The sequence below is a fragment of the Entamoeba invadens genome (genome assembly GCF_000330505.1).
Source record: "Entamoeba invadens IP1 unplaced genomic scaffold scaff_1105074724993, whole genome shotgun sequence".
In the NCBI taxonomy this organism is placed as follows: Eukaryota; Evosea; order Mastigamoebida; family Endamoebidae; genus Entamoeba; species Entamoeba invadens.
The window spans coordinates 151,644-169,133 of record NW_004440356.1 but is presented as its reverse complement, the minus strand read 5'-3'; the positions used below and the strand labels follow the sequence as shown (position 1 = coordinate 169,133).

The 17,490-nt window shown below is 36.8% G+C and overlaps 8 protein-coding genes across 8 annotated transcripts; 5 read left to right on the top strand and 3 right to left on the bottom strand.

Moving 5' to 3' along the window:
• Window positions 1-399: 399 nt before the first annotated feature.
• On the top strand, window positions 400-1,788 carry EIN_425130 (hypothetical protein; the record flags this gene model as incomplete). The annotated part of the gene is made up of 2 exons (XM_004256514.1): window positions 400-1,200; window positions 1,351-1,788. The coding sequence occupies 2 exons, from the start codon at window positions 400-402 to the stop codon at window positions 1,786-1,788; spliced, it is 1,239 nt and encodes a 412-aa protein (XP_004256562.1).
• Window positions 1,789-2,160: 372 nt separating this feature from the next.
• Window positions 2,161-2,640, top strand: EIN_425120 (hypothetical protein; the record flags this gene model as incomplete). The annotated part of the gene is made up of 1 exon (XM_004256513.1): window positions 2,161-2,640. One exon carries the CDS (start codon window positions 2,161-2,163, stop codon window positions 2,638-2,640), a length of 480 nt encoding a protein of 159 aa, XP_004256561.1.
• A 1,889-nt stretch (window positions 2,641-4,529) lies between these two features.
• EIN_425110 (hypothetical protein) lies at window positions 4,530-4,972 on the bottom strand (the record flags this gene model as incomplete). Its single annotated transcript, XM_004256512.1, has 2 exons — window positions 4,530-4,847; window positions 4,940-4,972. The coding sequence occupies 2 exons, from the start codon at window positions 4,970-4,972 to the stop codon at window positions 4,530-4,532; spliced, it is 351 nt and encodes a 116-aa protein (XP_004256560.1).
• Window positions 4,973-5,171: 199 nt separating this feature from the next.
• EIN_425100 (hypothetical protein) lies at window positions 5,172-5,601 on the top strand (the record flags this gene model as incomplete). Its single annotated transcript, XM_004256511.1, has 3 exons — window positions 5,172-5,237; window positions 5,327-5,389; window positions 5,473-5,601. 3 exons carry the CDS (start codon window positions 5,172-5,174, stop codon window positions 5,599-5,601), a joined length of 258 nt encoding a protein of 85 aa, XP_004256559.1.
• Window positions 5,602-5,767: 166 nt separating this feature from the next.
• Window positions 5,768-9,799, top strand: EIN_425090 (CHD3-type chromatin-remodeling factor PICKLE, putative; the record flags this gene model as incomplete). The annotated part of the gene is made up of 1 exon (XM_004256510.1): window positions 5,768-9,799. The coding sequence occupies one exon, from the start codon at window positions 5,768-5,770 to the stop codon at window positions 9,797-9,799; it is 4,032 nt and encodes a 1,343-aa protein (XP_004256558.1).
• An 822-nt stretch (window positions 9,800-10,621) lies between these two features.
• On the top strand, window positions 10,622-11,470 carry EIN_425080 (hypothetical protein; the record flags this gene model as incomplete). Its single annotated transcript, XM_004256509.1, has 1 exon — window positions 10,622-11,470. One exon carries the CDS (start codon window positions 10,622-10,624, stop codon window positions 11,468-11,470), a length of 849 nt encoding a protein of 282 aa, XP_004256557.1.
• Window positions 11,471-12,479: 1,009 nt separating this feature from the next.
• Window positions 12,480-14,722, bottom strand: EIN_425070 (hypothetical protein; the record flags this gene model as incomplete). The annotated part of the gene is made up of 2 exons (XM_004256508.1): window positions 12,480-13,944; window positions 14,028-14,722. The coding sequence occupies 2 exons, from the start codon at window positions 14,720-14,722 to the stop codon at window positions 12,480-12,482; spliced, it is 2,160 nt and encodes a 719-aa protein (XP_004256556.1).
• A 375-nt stretch (window positions 14,723-15,097) lies between these two features.
• Window positions 15,098-17,224, bottom strand: EIN_425060 (hypothetical protein; the record flags this gene model as incomplete). Its single annotated transcript, XM_004256507.1, has 1 exon — window positions 15,098-17,224. One exon carries the CDS (start codon window positions 17,222-17,224, stop codon window positions 15,098-15,100), a length of 2,127 nt encoding a protein of 708 aa, XP_004256555.1.
• Window positions 17,225-17,490: the final 266 nt, after the last annotated feature.

Below are 17,490 nucleotides of genomic sequence, written 5' to 3'. Positions count from 1 at the left end.
TTTGTATTAAACTATTTTTGTCAGTGATATTTGAATAGTTTATTTCTAGCTTCCATTACTTCTTCTTTTCAAGTATTTTTTTCTTCTACTTTTAAACAAACGAAGTTTAACTTCATCATGCCCCAACCAAATAACTGTACCATATTAAATAGTTTATTAATAGTAAAATGTACTATAAAAAGTATCCAAAAATGCACAAGGAATGTGAAGCGATAACGGTTCTGTTCTCAAAGTCATTTAGTTTTGATGTCTTGGTAGAAATCGGCGAGTAAATTGCTTAAAATATTTAAAAAAGAGGCAGCAATTTCATCCCGAGAAAAGACGCCATTTTTTAGTGCAACGCAAACACTTCACATCCAATCGAAAAACAATAAAAAAACTTAGAAATCCCAAAACGAAATGGCGAGTCTTCCGCCCAAGTCCAAGTCTTTAAATGTTGGTGGGCCCAAAGGCGATATCATGTCGATGTCGAACTCATCGATTGTGCCCTCATCCTTATTAACGAGTTCCCAGAATTTAACGAGCTCGACACCGAAGAGTGGGTTAGTCCCCGAGTTAAAAAAGAAGAAGTCCTCGGGGCTTTCCAAGAGTCAAATTTCATTAGAGAGTCTTGAGGCGTTACAGTTCCAGACGCCTCAAGTTGGGTGTTTTAAAGACGATCATTATCAAGTCGAACTGACGATGAACCCGCAACAGAAGTTAAATCCGTTTTATGAGGATATGGCGTGGTCTGTTGCGTTAAATAGTGAAGGGACGTTACTTCTAGTAGGTGGGAAGAGTGGGAAGATCACGGGGTATAAAGTGAGTAACGGAGTCGTTCACAAAGAGCCTCAATTAGTCTTTGAAAAGCACAGTGGTGAAGTTCTGTCGATCATCTTTTTGAGTGAGACATTGGCGTGTAGTTCTTCCTCTAACAAAGAAATTTTCATTTGGCAGACAACCAAAAACACAATGAATAATTATAAGAAAATCACCGTCGACGATAACTGTTTGGTCTTAAAAAAAGGAAAGGACAACAGTGTCGTCTTAGGACTCTTAAACGGCGTCTTGGAAATTTGGGACTACGTGGCACTCACTAAAATTCGGTCGTATGAAATTAAGGCATCCATCACAGCCGTCGAAATCGGTCACAAGGAAAAACAAGACGGCTACTACTACGTCGGTACAATGGATGGCACACTCATCGTTCTCTTCGACTACGTTTGTCACTTCACCCATTCTCTCTTTAATGTACTATACTTTATAATATAATTATAGATTTGGCGGGATAGAACAGGAGATAGTATTTATTAACTATAAATTATAGTACATTAAATTGGCTGAGTTGTAACACGGTAACTCATCACGCAGGACGGAAGTCTAAAGCTTGTTACAAGCTTAACGAGTAAGGAGCAAGCGATGATATGTCATATCATCGCACATCCAGTTGAGCCGTTGATCTATGTGACATATTCTTCAAATAAGTTAATGGTATATAGTACTGATGTGTCTATAGGAATACTCGCTGTAGCAACTTATAAAGGTTTCTACACGAACGGGTATGCTGTCCATCCCACACTTCACCCAAACGGCAAGACACTTTTTATCGGATCAGCAACACATGGAATTTACGTCTTTCCATTCATTCAGTTCCCGATAAGTAAAAAGACGGAGATTATAGGATTCAAAAACAATTTGTTCATTGCAGAAAAGACGCCCGTTGTCCATGTCGTCTTCTTAAATGCTAACAACGCTTTGTTCATTGATGCTAAGGGAAATGCAGCTGTCTTCTCAGTCGAAATTAATTGATTTCGTGTTTGGTTAATTTAACTAGATGTTAATAATTAATTAGTAATTGTTATGGTATGACTTTTATTATTATTATTATAAATAGTTTTCTCATATTTTTTGTGTTGTTTCTTTATTAAATTGTTACTATTTTTTTACTACAAAAATGTTGTTTTTCCACAATGAAACAGGCCTTCAATTGTTTTAATTTTTTAATATAAATTTAATATAACTATTTTACATAATAAAAACATATAGTATATTAAAACTATAACCCACTAAAAAAGAAGAATAACTTCAACTCAAAAAAACTAATAATACTTAAATATATCTAAAGTATAAATAGAATAGATACTATTATATTTCTTATTCCACCTTAAAAAGATAATTGATATGTACAAGTGGGTCACATTTGGTGCAATGACATTATCAACTCTATTAGTGATGTTTGGAGCTTCTCCGATCTTTGAAGTGAACGAAGATTCAATAGAAATAACCCCAGAACCTCTTAATACTTCAGAGATACTTGACTTTATTAAAAAAGATGGTTCTTTTTATAATTCTATGGATGTGAGTAAAACTCAAGATCTCATTCATGAGATTGGAGAGGATTCTGAACAATCTCAAATCGAACCAATCGCTGTGCGGAAAGAAAATGAAGAAACACTGGAAATCATAGAAAAAGAAGTTATTCAAGAGGAAAACAGTGATTTGAAAAAAGATCAACTATTTGAAAATGAAATGAAAAAGAGAGAAGTTGTGATTGTTAAAAATGAAAAAGGAGATTATGAACTTTTAGTCATCAACTGTGTCGTTTCGCTCTTCATCGCAGTGATTGAAACTCACTTCACAATCACAATATTCTTTTCGTAATACCTTTTTTATAATTACTTTTTACTTTTTACAGAAGGATGATAATAAGAATAAACTAATTAGAAAATATATAACAACTAAAGTATTTCTAATAATAAAACCCCTTAGTTTTAATTACTATTACTAATTTAGATTAAATTATTAATAAATTATTTATTAACAAGGATTTTTCTTTCATTGAGTGACCAAACCCATTGAAGTTTTCCCGTAAGTTGTTCCCAACTTACAGGAAAACATAAGCCCCCAAAAAAATATTATAAATATAATTATTTAAAAACCATATAACCAATAACACAATTAATAACATAAATAAGGTTTCGACCATTTGACCAATCATTTTCAAACATCTCAAAGTGAATAAATAGAGTTGATTTGGTGACAATTAAGAACAAAATAACTATAAAATAACTATAAAATAACTATAAAATAACGCAAATAAACTTGGAGGAAAGTTTAGAAGTCTTTTCGAAAATCAATGAGTTGATAAACTGGCTGTCTGAAACTTCACGATTCTCTTTCCTTGACGCTCACGACGCATCTTATTTCTTTGATTTTCGTTATTTTATATTTTCAGTTACAATTGTTTGATTCATAATTGTATTTGATCGTTTAATGTGTGTTAGCTAACACGTTTTTGAACATATTAACATCGTTTTTTGTGTTTACGTCGTGTACCAAATAAATCGTTTTATTTGTTGATGTAAAAATATTAAAAAAAAATAAAAATACCAAAAGCATCGTTTCTTTGTTTTTGGCGTGAATTGTTGACTATAGAATTTATTGTTATTTTGTTTTTTAATGTATTTTTTGAGTTGTAAAAAAGAAAAAAAACAACCAATCATAATCGATAATTAAGGTTGATGAAATAAATAAAATTTTTGGACAGTATTTATTGTTTATTTGATAATAACATAACTAATTAATTATAGTACAATGAAGTGATTATAAATTCCACCATATTTTCGTAAATCTACAATACCAGTCAAAAGTGTCTCTTTTTTCATAATACAGCACAAATACGCATTTGTTTGTTGTAAAATAGAACGTGAAATTGTTTTTTAATATTTAAAATTATTTGAAAGTTAATTTAAGTTTTAATTACACAAACAATCCAACTTTAAGAATATATTTTTTAAATGAAAGACAAACCAGTTATCTATTTGTTGTTTTACAAATATACATTGTTGACTATAGTTATTTTATAATAATATTATTATAACAACTAAAATTGTTGTTTTTAAAATAGAAATAGATAATAAAAAAATAAAGAATTTATATTTTTTTTCAGTACGTTTAGAGTATTTTTTGGTACAAAATTTGTATTTTCAAATTTTGTATAGTTTAAATAGTATTGAAATAATAAAAAATAATATTGTTAAAAAACAAAGCTTAGGTATATAAACAAAAAATTTTTTACGTCTAATCGCCACAATGATGAGAATTTAGTGTGATCAACCATGATAAATACATACGTCTTCATCTCTGAGTGGCCTCTAATTATCAAATGACATCTTTTGCTTTGTGATAGTCGGTGGCTTAACATTTAATGTTTGGTTATTGTATCGAAAGCAAAGAGCGATAATAATAATAATAATAATAATAATAATAATAATAATAATAATAATAATAATAATAATAATAATAATAATAATAATAATAATAATAATTAATTTGTTTGTGTTTTTTTGTTTTATTTCATAAAAACATATAATTGTTTTATCATAATTATACTATAAACAATATGGTAGTGACACATCACAGTTGCACAATTTTAAGAACGACAACTACAAGTGAACTTTAAAATCTGTAAAATAATACATTTGTGTTAATTAACAGGATTTAATAAAACACGATTTAAAAATTCGAATAATTTCAGGCAAATCAACAAATCAAAAAGAAAAATGGTGGAATAAAAGCATAAATAAGTCGAAAAAAACAGAGTAATACAACCCTTCAAATAATAACTCGTAGTAAGGCCCTGAAAGGAAGAACTCCTTTCCAACGACCCGCTGTGGAGGCGGTGTCGTTGCAAGGGATGTCCCTTGTTTTATGTTCTTATTGTTGTCAACAAAATCCTTATAAAGCAACTCGACTATTTCGTTAGTTGTCATCTTTTTCCCCATCTTTTTGCTCAATTTTGTCAGTTGTTCGTATAAACACTTTTTCACGCGAATTCTACTTGCCGTCTCGTCAGGGTGTGGTTTTGTCTAAAAATTAATACATCAATACACTTGTTGGTTCAAACGTATTGCCGATTGAACAGAATGAATTATTAAAATAGTGTAATAGAAATGCAAACCGCAATTTTCTCTTTTTTTTCTTTCTCTTCCATTTTAGTTTTCAATTTTTCTTTTAAAGTTTTTTCAAAGGAAAATTTTTATTTGATTAATTTGAATTATAAATAAACTATAAATTTTACTTTACTTTATTTTCAACTCAATAGATTGTAATAGTATATATTACTATAAACAAACTTCAATAATTTACACTGATAATATTAGTTCAAATTAAAATCTTTTAAACTTAATAGAATGGACAATCGAGCGAAGAGGGCGATGTTAGCGCCCGTACGGTATTATGCTGATTTGATACGGAATGTTTGTTTTACAACTATAAAAAATAGTTTTTTAATTAATAACAAAGCAATTCTTGCTGAGATTTTTTCAACCCCAAGATTGACAACAAGAAACAAAAAGTGACGATCTGGTTATATGAGAATACCGCAATGAAAATTGAAGGGCGGATAACTGTTTGTTCCACCAATTACAATCCTAGTATTAATATTATACCAATAGTAATAGATAATTATAAGAAATAGTAATAACTGATTAGGCCTTTGACACGTATATGAACATCACATTAGAGCAAGCGGAGGAAGTCTATGTGAAAACGAGTAATCGCCGCTCGATAGGGAATATCATGTTAAAAGGGGACAACATAGCGGTAGTTCAAAAGATTTGAGTCCAGAGCGTCGATTGATTGTTTTGTCCCAAAAAGTTATGTAAAATTGTTATTAGTTTTCTCATTTCGCTGAATTGCAAGGATAAGTAAAAGTGACTAAAAGAGATTCAAAATGGTGGAAGGACAAATCTTAAGGGTTGCCCCTTTTTCTAGTTATTGCAGTTTGATGTCCGACGCCGTTCACCCAAAAATAACAAAAAAAGTGACGTTGACGGACTTGAGCGACGACACATCACTCGAGATGTCCTCTTCCACGGACGAGAAGTCTCTTCCCACCGTCACTCCACCATCCAATCCTCCCAGAAAGCGTGGACGGCCACGAAAGAGTGTCTCCGACAAAGTCGAGAAGCCTCCGATGATTTCTCATGCAGTGAAAAATTTACGGAAGCGCGACTTAACGCTTTGTCGCAATGTGTTTGCTGAAGACGAAGAAGAAGAAGAACCACCGAAGAGTACTTATAAGAAGAAAATGACAAAGAAAGTCATCACTCAAGTCTCCAGTGAATCGTCGGACTCTTCAATGGACTCGTTGGAGACTTCAGAAGACTCAGAAGATACCGAAGAAGGAAAGTACGACAAGACCAATTCAGACAGTGAAGCGCTCTTAACATTAGAGCGCCCGCGGACACGAATGCGCGAGAAGCGCAATTGTGAGAAGATCAGTTTTGATAAGGAGTGGGAAAAGAACTATAAAGTGCCGAAGAAGAAGAAAGTGACGACACCGACAAAGGCGTACAGTCCTGTTCCTGTTGCTCCGAACACCATTGACAAAGTGTTGAATTACCGGAAGAGAAGTGACAAGAAGGACATTGGATTGAAGGAGCTGGCGACCTTCAATTTTGAGAAAGAGGCGGAATTTGAAGTGAAATGGGGAGACATGTCATATCGCCACAACACGTGGGTGACGTTGGAGACATCGAAAGACATGAAGGGGTACTTGAAATTAAAGAACTATATTAAAACTATACGATTGAATGGGGAGATGTATGCCAATTCCACAGCCGAAGAGATCGAAGCGTATAATATCGAATTGGAGAGTCAACAAGCCTTGGTGGAGAGTTATAAGCGTGTTGAACGGATTGTCTCGGTGTATCTTGACGAGGGCAAAACGTATTTTGTGAAGTGGGTTGGTCTCCAATATGGGGAGTGTTCCTGGGAGTCTGAAGGGGATTTAACATTACCGGAAGACAAAGAAGCTATTCGCCAGTTTTATGAGAGAGAGCAAGAGACGTTGACGAAGAAGGCAGAGAAGTTAAAGCGGAGGTTTATTAAATATGTTGATGACGAGAACGCAAAATTGAAGTTACGTGATTACCAAATTGAAGGCGTGAATTGGCTGACATATGCCTTTTCTAAAAACGTGAATGTCATCTTAGCTGATGAGATGGGGTTGGGGAAGACGATACAAACCATCACATTCCTTCGCCATTTGTACGACAAGTGCAATTACGTCGGCCCCCATTTGGTCGTCGTTCCGTTGTCGACGATTAACAATTGGGCAAAGGAATTTGCGAAATGGGCGCCACGCATGAATTGTATTGTATACACGGGAGACGGCGAGAGCAGAGCAATCATTCGAAAGACAGAGATGGAGAGTACTAGTAAGAAACCGAAGTTTAACGTGTTATTAACGACCTTTGAATTAGTGATCAAAGACCAAGGGTTACTGAATTTGTATCACTGGGGGTACTTAGCCGTTGATGAAGCTCACCGACTGAAAAATGCGGAAGGTCAGTTGTATGAGGCGTTACTGAATTTACACACGGAGTGTAAACTCCTTATCACAGGAACACCACTTCAAAACACGTTGAAGGAGCTTTGGAGTTTACTTCACTTCCTACACCCCGAACAATTTCCAAATTTTGAGGACTTTGAGAAGACGCATAAAGTCAATGCAGCAGAAGAATTACAGAAATTCCATAGTGAATTGAAGCCATACATCTTGCGACGTATGAAGAAGGAGGTGGAGAAGAGTTTACCGCCGAAGAAGGAGCGAATACTTCGAGTAGGGTTGAGTGGGTTACAGAAGCAGTATTACCGATGGATCATAACGAAGAATGAGAGTGCTTTGAAGAAAGCTGTTAAACAACAGAAGATGTCGTTGATGAATATCATGATCGAGTTGAAGAAGTTGTGTAACCATCCTTTGTTGATCAACCAATCGATCTCTTATGATGAACAAGGGTTAATTGAGTCATGTGGGAAGATGGTGTTACTTGACAAGTTACTTGTGGAGTTAAAGAAAGACGGGCATCGAGTTTTAATCTTCAGTCAGATGGTGAGGATGTTAGACATCTTAGCGGAGTATATGAAGAAGCGAGGGTTTTCGTATCAACGCCTCGATGGGTCGATGGGGAAAGAACCTCGACAACGCGCGATGGAGCAGTTCAATGCAAAAGACTCGCGCGACTTCTGTTTCTTGTTATCGACGCGCGCTGGAGGACTTGGGATCAATTTGACGAGTGCGGACACGGTGATCATCTATGACAGTGATTGGAACCCACAGAACGATTTACAAGCGCAAGCGCGATGTCATCGTATCGGACAAGAGAAGATGGTGAACATCTATCGTCTTGTGACGGAAGGAAGTGTAGAAGAGAAGATCCTTATGAGTGCAAAGAAGAAGATGGTACTTGACCATTTAGTGATACAAACGATGGAGAAGAAGAAGAAGAATGGGAAGGAGTCCTTTGAGAAGGACGAGATTGACCGCATCATCAAATTTGGAGCGGCAAATATCTTTGGGAAAGATGAAGGGGAGCAGAAGAAGGTGGACTTGGAAGAAATAATGAAGCGTGGGGACGAACGAGAAGAGAAGTCTGAGGATGACGAGGATGAGTTGCTTGGCGCGTTTAATGTGGAGAATTTTGCGATTGGCGATGGGAAGAGTTTCTGGGATAAAGTCATTCAAGAGGAAGACGAGAAGGAGGCGAAGCGACTTGATTATGAAATACTTGGCATTGAAGAGAAGAAAGAAGCCAAAGACGAGAAGAGTGACCGGAAGAGGAAAGTTGAGAAAGAGGATCGAATAGACGAGAAGATAGTGAAGAGTGTGTTAAAAGGGATGAAGCGATTTGGGTTTCATCGGCGGGAGGAGGTTGTGAAGTGTGTGAAGCGGAGTATGAAAAAGGACAATGTAGCTTTAGAAGAGATTGTGAACAATTTGTGTGAGAGAATTAGTGCATCGTGCGACAGTTTAGATGGCGACGGACATATTCGGGACATCGAACGATACGTCGAAGGCGTCAAATTTTCGCCATTTGAGTTGAAACAGAAAAACGAAGAAATGAAGATGGTGGGGATCCTCATAAAGTACATGGACAAACACAACGACAAACTCCCATTTGAACTGAAGACCCCGCAATGGTCAGTGGAGATTGATTGGAAGGCTGAATTTGATGGACTGATTGTGAGAGGAATCAAGACGTTTGGCTTAGGGATGTGGAGTGATATGGGAAGGGAAGATGAAGGCGTTCAGAAGGTTATTGCAGCTGGTGCGACACCGATGCATATTCAACGAAGAGCGGAAATCATCTTGAAAGAGACGAAGGAATTAGTGAGGAGGAAAATGGCGAGAGATGAGAAGAGAAAGCGGACCACTGGTATAGCGAAGAGTGAACAGTTGAAAGACGGCAATGACATTAATAGTGTGTCGAGTGTCATTACAGTGAGTAAATTAACAAGTGAGAAACCAATTCAAAAGGTCAAAGATATCAATAATGAACATGAGAAGAGAATTGAACGAGTCGAACAGAAGCTTGAGAATGAGAAGAAGAAAGAAACACACTCTGAAAAAGCACAAACGAGTGTCAAAATGGAAGAGGAGAGTGAGACTGATGATGGATTCAGTGTTGTGATACACACCTGTGATGAATGGTTAGTTGGGTATGACAAATTGCAATGTCTGAGTAAATTGGAGAAAGTCAAAGATTGTCTTAAAAAGCTCAGGTACTTAAAAACACACCCAGACATCGAGGCTAAGCTTGCTGTGAGAAAGTTGGATAGATACCTTGGAATCATTAAAGAGGAAATAGATAAGTATGAAGACGAAGAGAAAACTTATAAGCAGTTGTGGTACTATGTCTCTACTTTCACTAATATGTCGATGGATGAGGTCCTCGAAGCATCGTGCGTCATCAGAAAAAGAAAGGAAGGGGGTGTCCCTGACATAAAGAACCCAAAGATGGAGTTGAAGTGATATGTGTTATCTAGTCGAGTTATGAATAGTTTAATAATTAATTAAACTATAATTCATTAGCTTGATTTTTTAATAAAAATTTATAATAAAATAAACTAAAAATATTGTCATTTTTAATTTAATTAAAACATACTATTTATATTAATTAAAAAAAATTATTATAAAAAATAACAATTTATTAATTTATTCTTTGTATAGTTGTTTATAAATAGATAAATTATAAAAAAGCACACTTTTTTTAATTGTTTTAATAAATATATAATAACTAATAGCTTAAAAACACAAGTTCGTTTTTTGCTATAATTTATAATTATAAATATAATTATAAATGAAAACATGTAATTATTATAAAAATTGAGTAATACTTACACAAACCCAAGAAAAAGCGTTGAACCACTCCTATCACAAAATTTCAAGATTTCAAATGTCGAAATAAAAGGTAAAGAGACTAAAAAGATGAAATAGATGGAGTCATCTCTCATCACCTGTTTCTATACTTTTGACACGCACAAAGAAGTTGTCATTCAATCATTTCCACATAGTTCCAAACCTAATAAAGAACTATTGAAATTACTATTTCCGATAGCGCCTTCTTCGTTAAATTGCAGTTTTTTTGTATATGAGACTTCGACGCGAAGTTACTGTTATGTCCAACAAAACGAAGACACGACGTCTGCACTTTTTTCGCAGTATTTACACTGGTCGTTTTACCTCCAGATTTTGAATCATTTAAAAACGTTACCATCTCCACAAAAGATTCTGTTCTTGTCATCACTTAGCAATCTCTTTCCGTTACCTTCTCAAAACACGATCTCGTATCCGATGTTTAACTATTCGACTAGTTTACCGCAACCATTGGGATATCCCACATCCGGCGACATCCAACAACTCTTATCCTTACCATTAAATTCCCTTCTTCCCCTCTTCGCGGCGGTCTTTAATGAACGGAAGATCATAGTTCAATCATCATCGCCGGAGAAGACTTCCCTATTCATCGCGTGCTTACTCGAAGCGTTTGCGCCGTATGAATGGCAACATCTCCTCATCCCATTTCTTCCCGTTAAGTTAACGGAGCTGACGCAGACTCCGACGCCGTTCATTATTGGTGTTGATCCATCGGTGATGCAATTGATCGACATGTACGACGTCTTTGTCTTTGTCGATATCGACAACGGGACTGTCAAATCAAACGACGCGACAATCATCAATTCCGACCTTCAAATCTTTCCAAAGAAATGGATCACTTCATTGTCAACGGTTTTAACGCCTTTATATTCTACCGTTCCATCAATTTCCTCACAAATCAAATCTCAGATCTTAAAGTCAGCATTCTTAGACTTCATGACTTACTTCACTCAAGATATCGAAGACAGAGTTAAACTTATCGTCCAAGACGGCGGAGATTTCAACTTAAAAGAATTCACTAAAGACTTCTTCATCTTTGGAGAAGGACGAAAATTCATCGAAGTCTTCAGCCGCACCGCTACGTTCGATCAATTCGTCCAAAAGATCGAACGAAAATTAAGGACCCGCGGAATAGCAAAAGTAAAGCGAAAGCCGTCCTTAATGACGTGGCTCAATATCTCGAAGGAGACAAATTTGGTCGACATCTCCACGGCGACCGTCGTCACCCCACAACAAGCAAATCCGCCGGTCTTTACCTTCCTATAAATTTACTATATTTAACTAATAAGTATAGTATTCTTATTACTAGTATTATTATAGTATTACTACTATAAACTTATTGAAAGAGGTGGAAACAAAAGAAATAAATTGATGTGTTTAGTGTTGGGTTCCGTTGAGTGCAAAATTACTCACGACACGCTTCCAGCAGAAAACGCGCGAAGGCTTTATAGTCGACATACCCATCGTTGTCGGGGTGTGCTTCTGCTACACATTCAGTTGCTTCTTCATTACTCAGACACATTCCTTGATCCATCATGATCCCTTTCAGTTCATCTGTAGTTAAATATCCGTCTTGATCTGTGTCAAAGTTATAGAACGCCTCGATGAGGTCCGCAATCTCCTTTTCGTACTACAAGTAAGTATTAATAATGAGAGAGAACTCGGCGGTGACAAGAAAAGTTCGAGAGAAAACAAACGGCCATGTCTGATTTTTAAGTTTTTTTTTTAGTGAAACTCTTGTAAAGTCGTCGAATTTATTTTTAAATGTTTTTGGCCCTTTGACTCGGGACAACTTTGAAGTTCTTCTTTTTTCTAGTTCAGTTGTTGGTAACACTTCTACGACTGGTTCGTTCAGGTGTTTATTTAACACAGTTTTTATTTTTGAATAATTTTATTAACGAGGTATTTTTACTGGTTAGTTTATAGTATATAATAATTAATTTACTGTTTAGACCATATAAAAGAAGCGTTAAATTTCATTGTTCATTATTAATAAAAACTCGTTAAATATATTTACAAGAATAATAAGGTATTGTTTTTAATAGTATAATTTTACTAGTATGTAATTGATACAAAAGTGTAAAAAAACAATGATATAGTAAAAATACTATATCAAGAACTAAAAAAATAATCCGCTTTATTTTTTAAACATTTTTGTTGAATTATAAGTTATAACGGAAATCAAAAAATTCAAATTTTTCAAAAAAAACACAGTTCTAATACCGATAAAACATCGAGTTCAAGCTCGAGTAAACAAAACCACGAAGCCAAAGATTTAATTTTGAGCGAGTGAGAGCTTGAGATGATTTTCTGCGCAATCGACGACAATCATGTAGAGGACTTCGTTAGTGATTACATTTTCATTTTGGTGTTCTTCAAGCCTATTTGCGAAAAACGTTGCATTTTCCGAGTTCTGTTGTTTAATCAAATCGATGAGGACTTCATAGAGGGGTGACTTTTCTATTTCATCTTCCGGCGCGTACATCTTATCGATACCGCCGAAGACTTTTAATAAGACTTGAGCCTTTAATAAACTTGTTGGGAGCTTTTCATAGACTTTTCTTAAAAAGGCCTTAACTAGTGTATAATCGACTGCGCTTTGCATTTTAGCGAATCCTCCCGTCTTAAAGATATTAATTAAAGAGACGGGATAGAGCACACCTCTGACGTCATCAACATCAAATAAAGTATATAGTAAATATACTATATTAATATATTGCGAGATATCTCCAGTACTTTCTTGTATGAAATGAGTCGTTTTCAGACTCTTATAATACTTCATTACAACGTCTGAAGGGACTTCCGCGTCGCACTTCTTTAACTCCGTGATGATCTTTACAGCACTTCCATATAACGACTCGGACAAATAGGACTGCTCATTCGACAATTCCAATCCACTTAAGAAGTCGATGAGAACACACAAATACCTATTTAACACTTCATGTGGTGTAAAATGTAAATTCGCGACAAATCGCGACAAATTCAAGACTACAGTACTCGGCACTTTAGTACTTTGCTTCTTAGATCCACCAACAGTTAAGTTGTCGACCATCCGATGCACCGCATCACAATCGGTTGATTGTCGTGCATTTAAGACGCGAATTACTTGTTCCACAAAGATGTCAAACAAGTCACTTCCGCTTTGGAGATACTCTAAAACAGCAACAAAGAAGACATTCTGCTCAAATAAATACTTCTCACATAATACAACTTCTTTTAAGTCATTCTCATATTCTAAGTACTCTTCACTCTCTTTCATATACTTCTCACTCTTCAGATCCTTCTGCTCTTTCTTCTCAACTCGTTCACTCGGGTTCTTCCCGTTTTCGAGTTTAACTAGTCGAGAACTATAATTTACTATATCAGAATATTCCCCAATGACTTGCTGGATCCCCACTTGTTGCACATCAAATTTCAATTCTTTTCTCTTGGGCTTCTTCTTCCCCTTCATCATCACTTTAGGTGCCTTCCCTTTCCCTTTCGACTTTTTGTCGTCTTGTTCGATGGGAGAGAAACTCTCCTCTTCATACGACAGATGACTTTTGATGTCGAGAATGGGGATCTCGACACTCTCAGAGACTTTGCGATAGAACAATAAATACGCGCTTTTGTTCTTACTCCCAAACCAATCGTTCTCTGCAGCCTCTTTCTTCACTTCTATGACTTGATTGTCATCGATCAGTGTCCACTGATTCCCAGTGCGGACATACGACGTGTAGTGTCCCCCATTACACGTCCCGCTGTGGACTACGACGCCGACAAGCACAACCATTTCGTCTTGTTTTTTTTTGTGACTGTTTTTAAATTGATGAGTTCCGGGAACGTGAAGACCGTGTTAATCTTTTCCTGTTGGAATGTGAGTGTATTAAAGCTGAAACGCTTCAATTGAAAGACCAATGTGTGAGGAATGCGGTGGAGGAAGACTTGTTTCTTGATTTCTCCCTTTTCCCCGACACACTCGACGGTATTCAATAATTTCAAGGAGTCTTCCAATTTATTCAGCCCTCGGATCTCTATAGGAAGAATCACATGTTCTTCTATTCGCTGTTCTTCTTTGACCGCGTTCGGCATTTTAATACAATCTAATATTTCGGTGGTATACATGCCCTTCAACGTCTCATGCAATACACTCGGTGATGTCTCTTCGGAGATCGAATCGATGATCTCTAAAAACATCTCCGCTGCGTCCCGTTGCACTGATGGGTTGATCATTCCATACCTTTCGTTCCGCATCTCATTCACCTCTTTCCGCGGGTCGACCGCGCTCCCTTCTTTCATCATCTTGAGAAAGACCGTTTGGACTGAAGACAAAAACGGGGTCATTCCGTCGCCGTCCGCTAGCAGTAATGTGTTCCTAAATAAGTAATCCGCATACATTTGTTGCATGATCGAGTTCAAATAGCATGTGCTTCCCAAATTCATTAACCCTACTATGTGCGGATTCCCCTCTGAAACATTGTCCATAGTATACAATGGGACCTTGCTATTCGTTGTGTCATTCGTTTTCACCTTTGCCATTGCTTTCTTCAGTTGTTCCGTTGCTTTTCAAGCCAACTTGAACAAAGGTACAAGATTCAATCTCATATATAGTTCTTTTATTATATTTTTATTATTAAATTACTCAAAAAGAAAATTGGTATTCATTTATAGCTTTTTTATTATATTGTGTCGTATTTATGGATATTCAATTGGTGTCGTGGTATTGTAATAGTATTATTCTAATTTTAAATGTTATAATTTTAATTATTACATAGTAACTTCTACTTGCCAATTATTTTGTCGTATACTGTTCAAAACAATAAAAAGCGACATATATAAAATCTTAGGTAAAATAGAGAGTAAAGAGCATACGTTTGACTAAGATATAGAATAGTAACTAAAATTAAACTTGATTTAAACATCGACTGAAGCGACAGCCTTCCTTGTTCTTTTTGCTCTTCTTTGTGTTGGGAGCTGTTGCATCGCGAGGAGTGCAGCCGGGTTGACGTTGACCTGAGCAGCATTTTTTGTGTTTTTGGCTTGTGTTTGTGTTTCTTTCGACACAACGGACGCAGACCGATTTTTCTTGTCGACTCCTTTCTTGACCATTTTCTTGTTCGCAAGAACCTCTTTAATTTTGTCGAGGTCAGTTTGTTCCAAAGGAACGACAATAGACTTTGCTAATGGGAACAATCCAATTTTATTTCCCAATTTCCCTATTGCCCACCCTCTCTTACTCTCCCAATAAACGTCTATCACATCATTACTCTTCACCTGTAACATCTTCTCGTTGTCGGGGAGATAGTCGCTCACCATTTTGACTCGTTTGATAACTGTGAATGTCGTACATTTGTTGATGATTTCATAACAGTGGATATACCCTCGATTGATAGCAGAACTTAACGGACTCATCTTTCGAATATCAACCTCCTCCAAATTCGCTCCTTTTTCTAACAAAAATTGAACACATATGGCATCGTTCATGACTACCGCAACATGAAGAGGTGTACGCCCACACCCATCACGCGCATTTAACTGATTGACATCTCCACTTAACACCTCCTCCAGTAAATGAACCATCCCAAACGCACAACAATAGTGCAACGGCGTCAGTTTGTTTTTATCACCCTTGTAACATTCCTCTCCAACGGTTTTCTTCAACAATTTAACAACGTCCAAATGTCCTCCAAGAACAGCATAGTGCAATCCAGTCCTTCCCGATTTCGTTTTCTCGCTTAATTCTAACCCAAACACTCTCAACACCTCCACAACGTTTTTATTCCCACACAAACACCCAATATGTAATGCACTCTCTCCAACTTCATTCTTCACGTTCATCATTTCGGGGGCGGTCTCATAGATCCACTTAATGATGTCCGCACGGTTGTTTTGCACCGCATAATGGACAGCCGTGTTGCCGCTATTATCAACATCAGTAATCACCGAGGGGTCCGTCTTGAACACCACTTTCGCCATTTCAAGTTGTCCATACGCGCACGCCAACAGAAACGGGGACGTCCCACACATCGATCGCTCATAAAATTCGCTCCCAAGTTCTGTTAAATACCCAAACGACTCTTGCGCTCCACACGCAACAGCCAACATGAGGGGGGTCATCCCATTCGAGTTCTTCTTCACCAGTAACGAAGGTCCTTCCGCCACGAAAAAAAAGTCGAGGACCTTCCTATCATTACTTCTCACCGCACAGTGAAACGGGTAATTCCCGTTCGTGTCCATCTTCCCCAACGCCTTTGGAAATTGGTTTAATATCCTCTGTAACACGTCCACGTCACACCCCACTGCGGCTGCATAGTGCAACGCCAATTGTCCGTAGTTATCCGGCACATTCGCCGACGACACAGGAAGTAGTACATTAATAGTATCTTTATAATTCTTTTTAATAGCTAAGAGTAATGGGCTTTGGCCCATGCAGTTCTCTGCAGTTGGATTCGCCCCCTTTGCAAGTAACCAACTGACTGTTTTTGTACTTCCATTTGCTGCTGCGAAATGCAGCGGTGTCGAGCACGACGGATTTGTTGTGTTCTCGAGCATATCTTCCACGCAGCTATTACTCTCGATGAAGTTATTCAGAAATTCGTCGTTACAATAGGCCGCATAGTGTAAAATAGTATACCCCGAGTTATCGGTGAAGCACATTAATTGCGTTGGGTCGTTGACGGTATTTAAAATGAGGAGCGCGACATCGGGATGGTTGTACCGCAACGCCATTAATATCGCGCTCTGTCCGTGTTGATTGACCAAAGACGTCGATGGGTTGTGCGCTATTAATTTCTTCGCCGCAGCCATATTCCCCTTCATCCCCGCTAACATCAAAGCGGTGTTCCCTAATGTGTCTTGATGATTCACATTGATCTCATAGTCGATTATTAAATTGTCAATAAACTCGACTTTGTTAAAGAATATCGACGTGTGGAGCGGCGTTACTTCGTCGTATGAAGACTTCTCTGTATGGGGAAGATATTTCCTTTGATAGATTGTAGGGTTCAGTCCAACGTCGTATGGCGTTCCGAGTGTCTCCATTAGATTTGAGGTTATACAGATTTACTTTTCAAGTTGCAATCTCAGAATAACATTTTTCTCTTTTCGTTGTGTATTTGTTTTCTTCTTCAAATGGTGTTTGGTACTCAACCATAAAAAAATAAGTAACTATTAAATATAACTTAATTTATTACATTCTATAGTTTTTTTTACCAGGTGGAGTGATTGTTCATTTTCTCGAAAGTTCTTAGATATTCGGACGTGAAATCGTAAAAAATCGGGATTTATCCTATTCTATCTATTTTGAG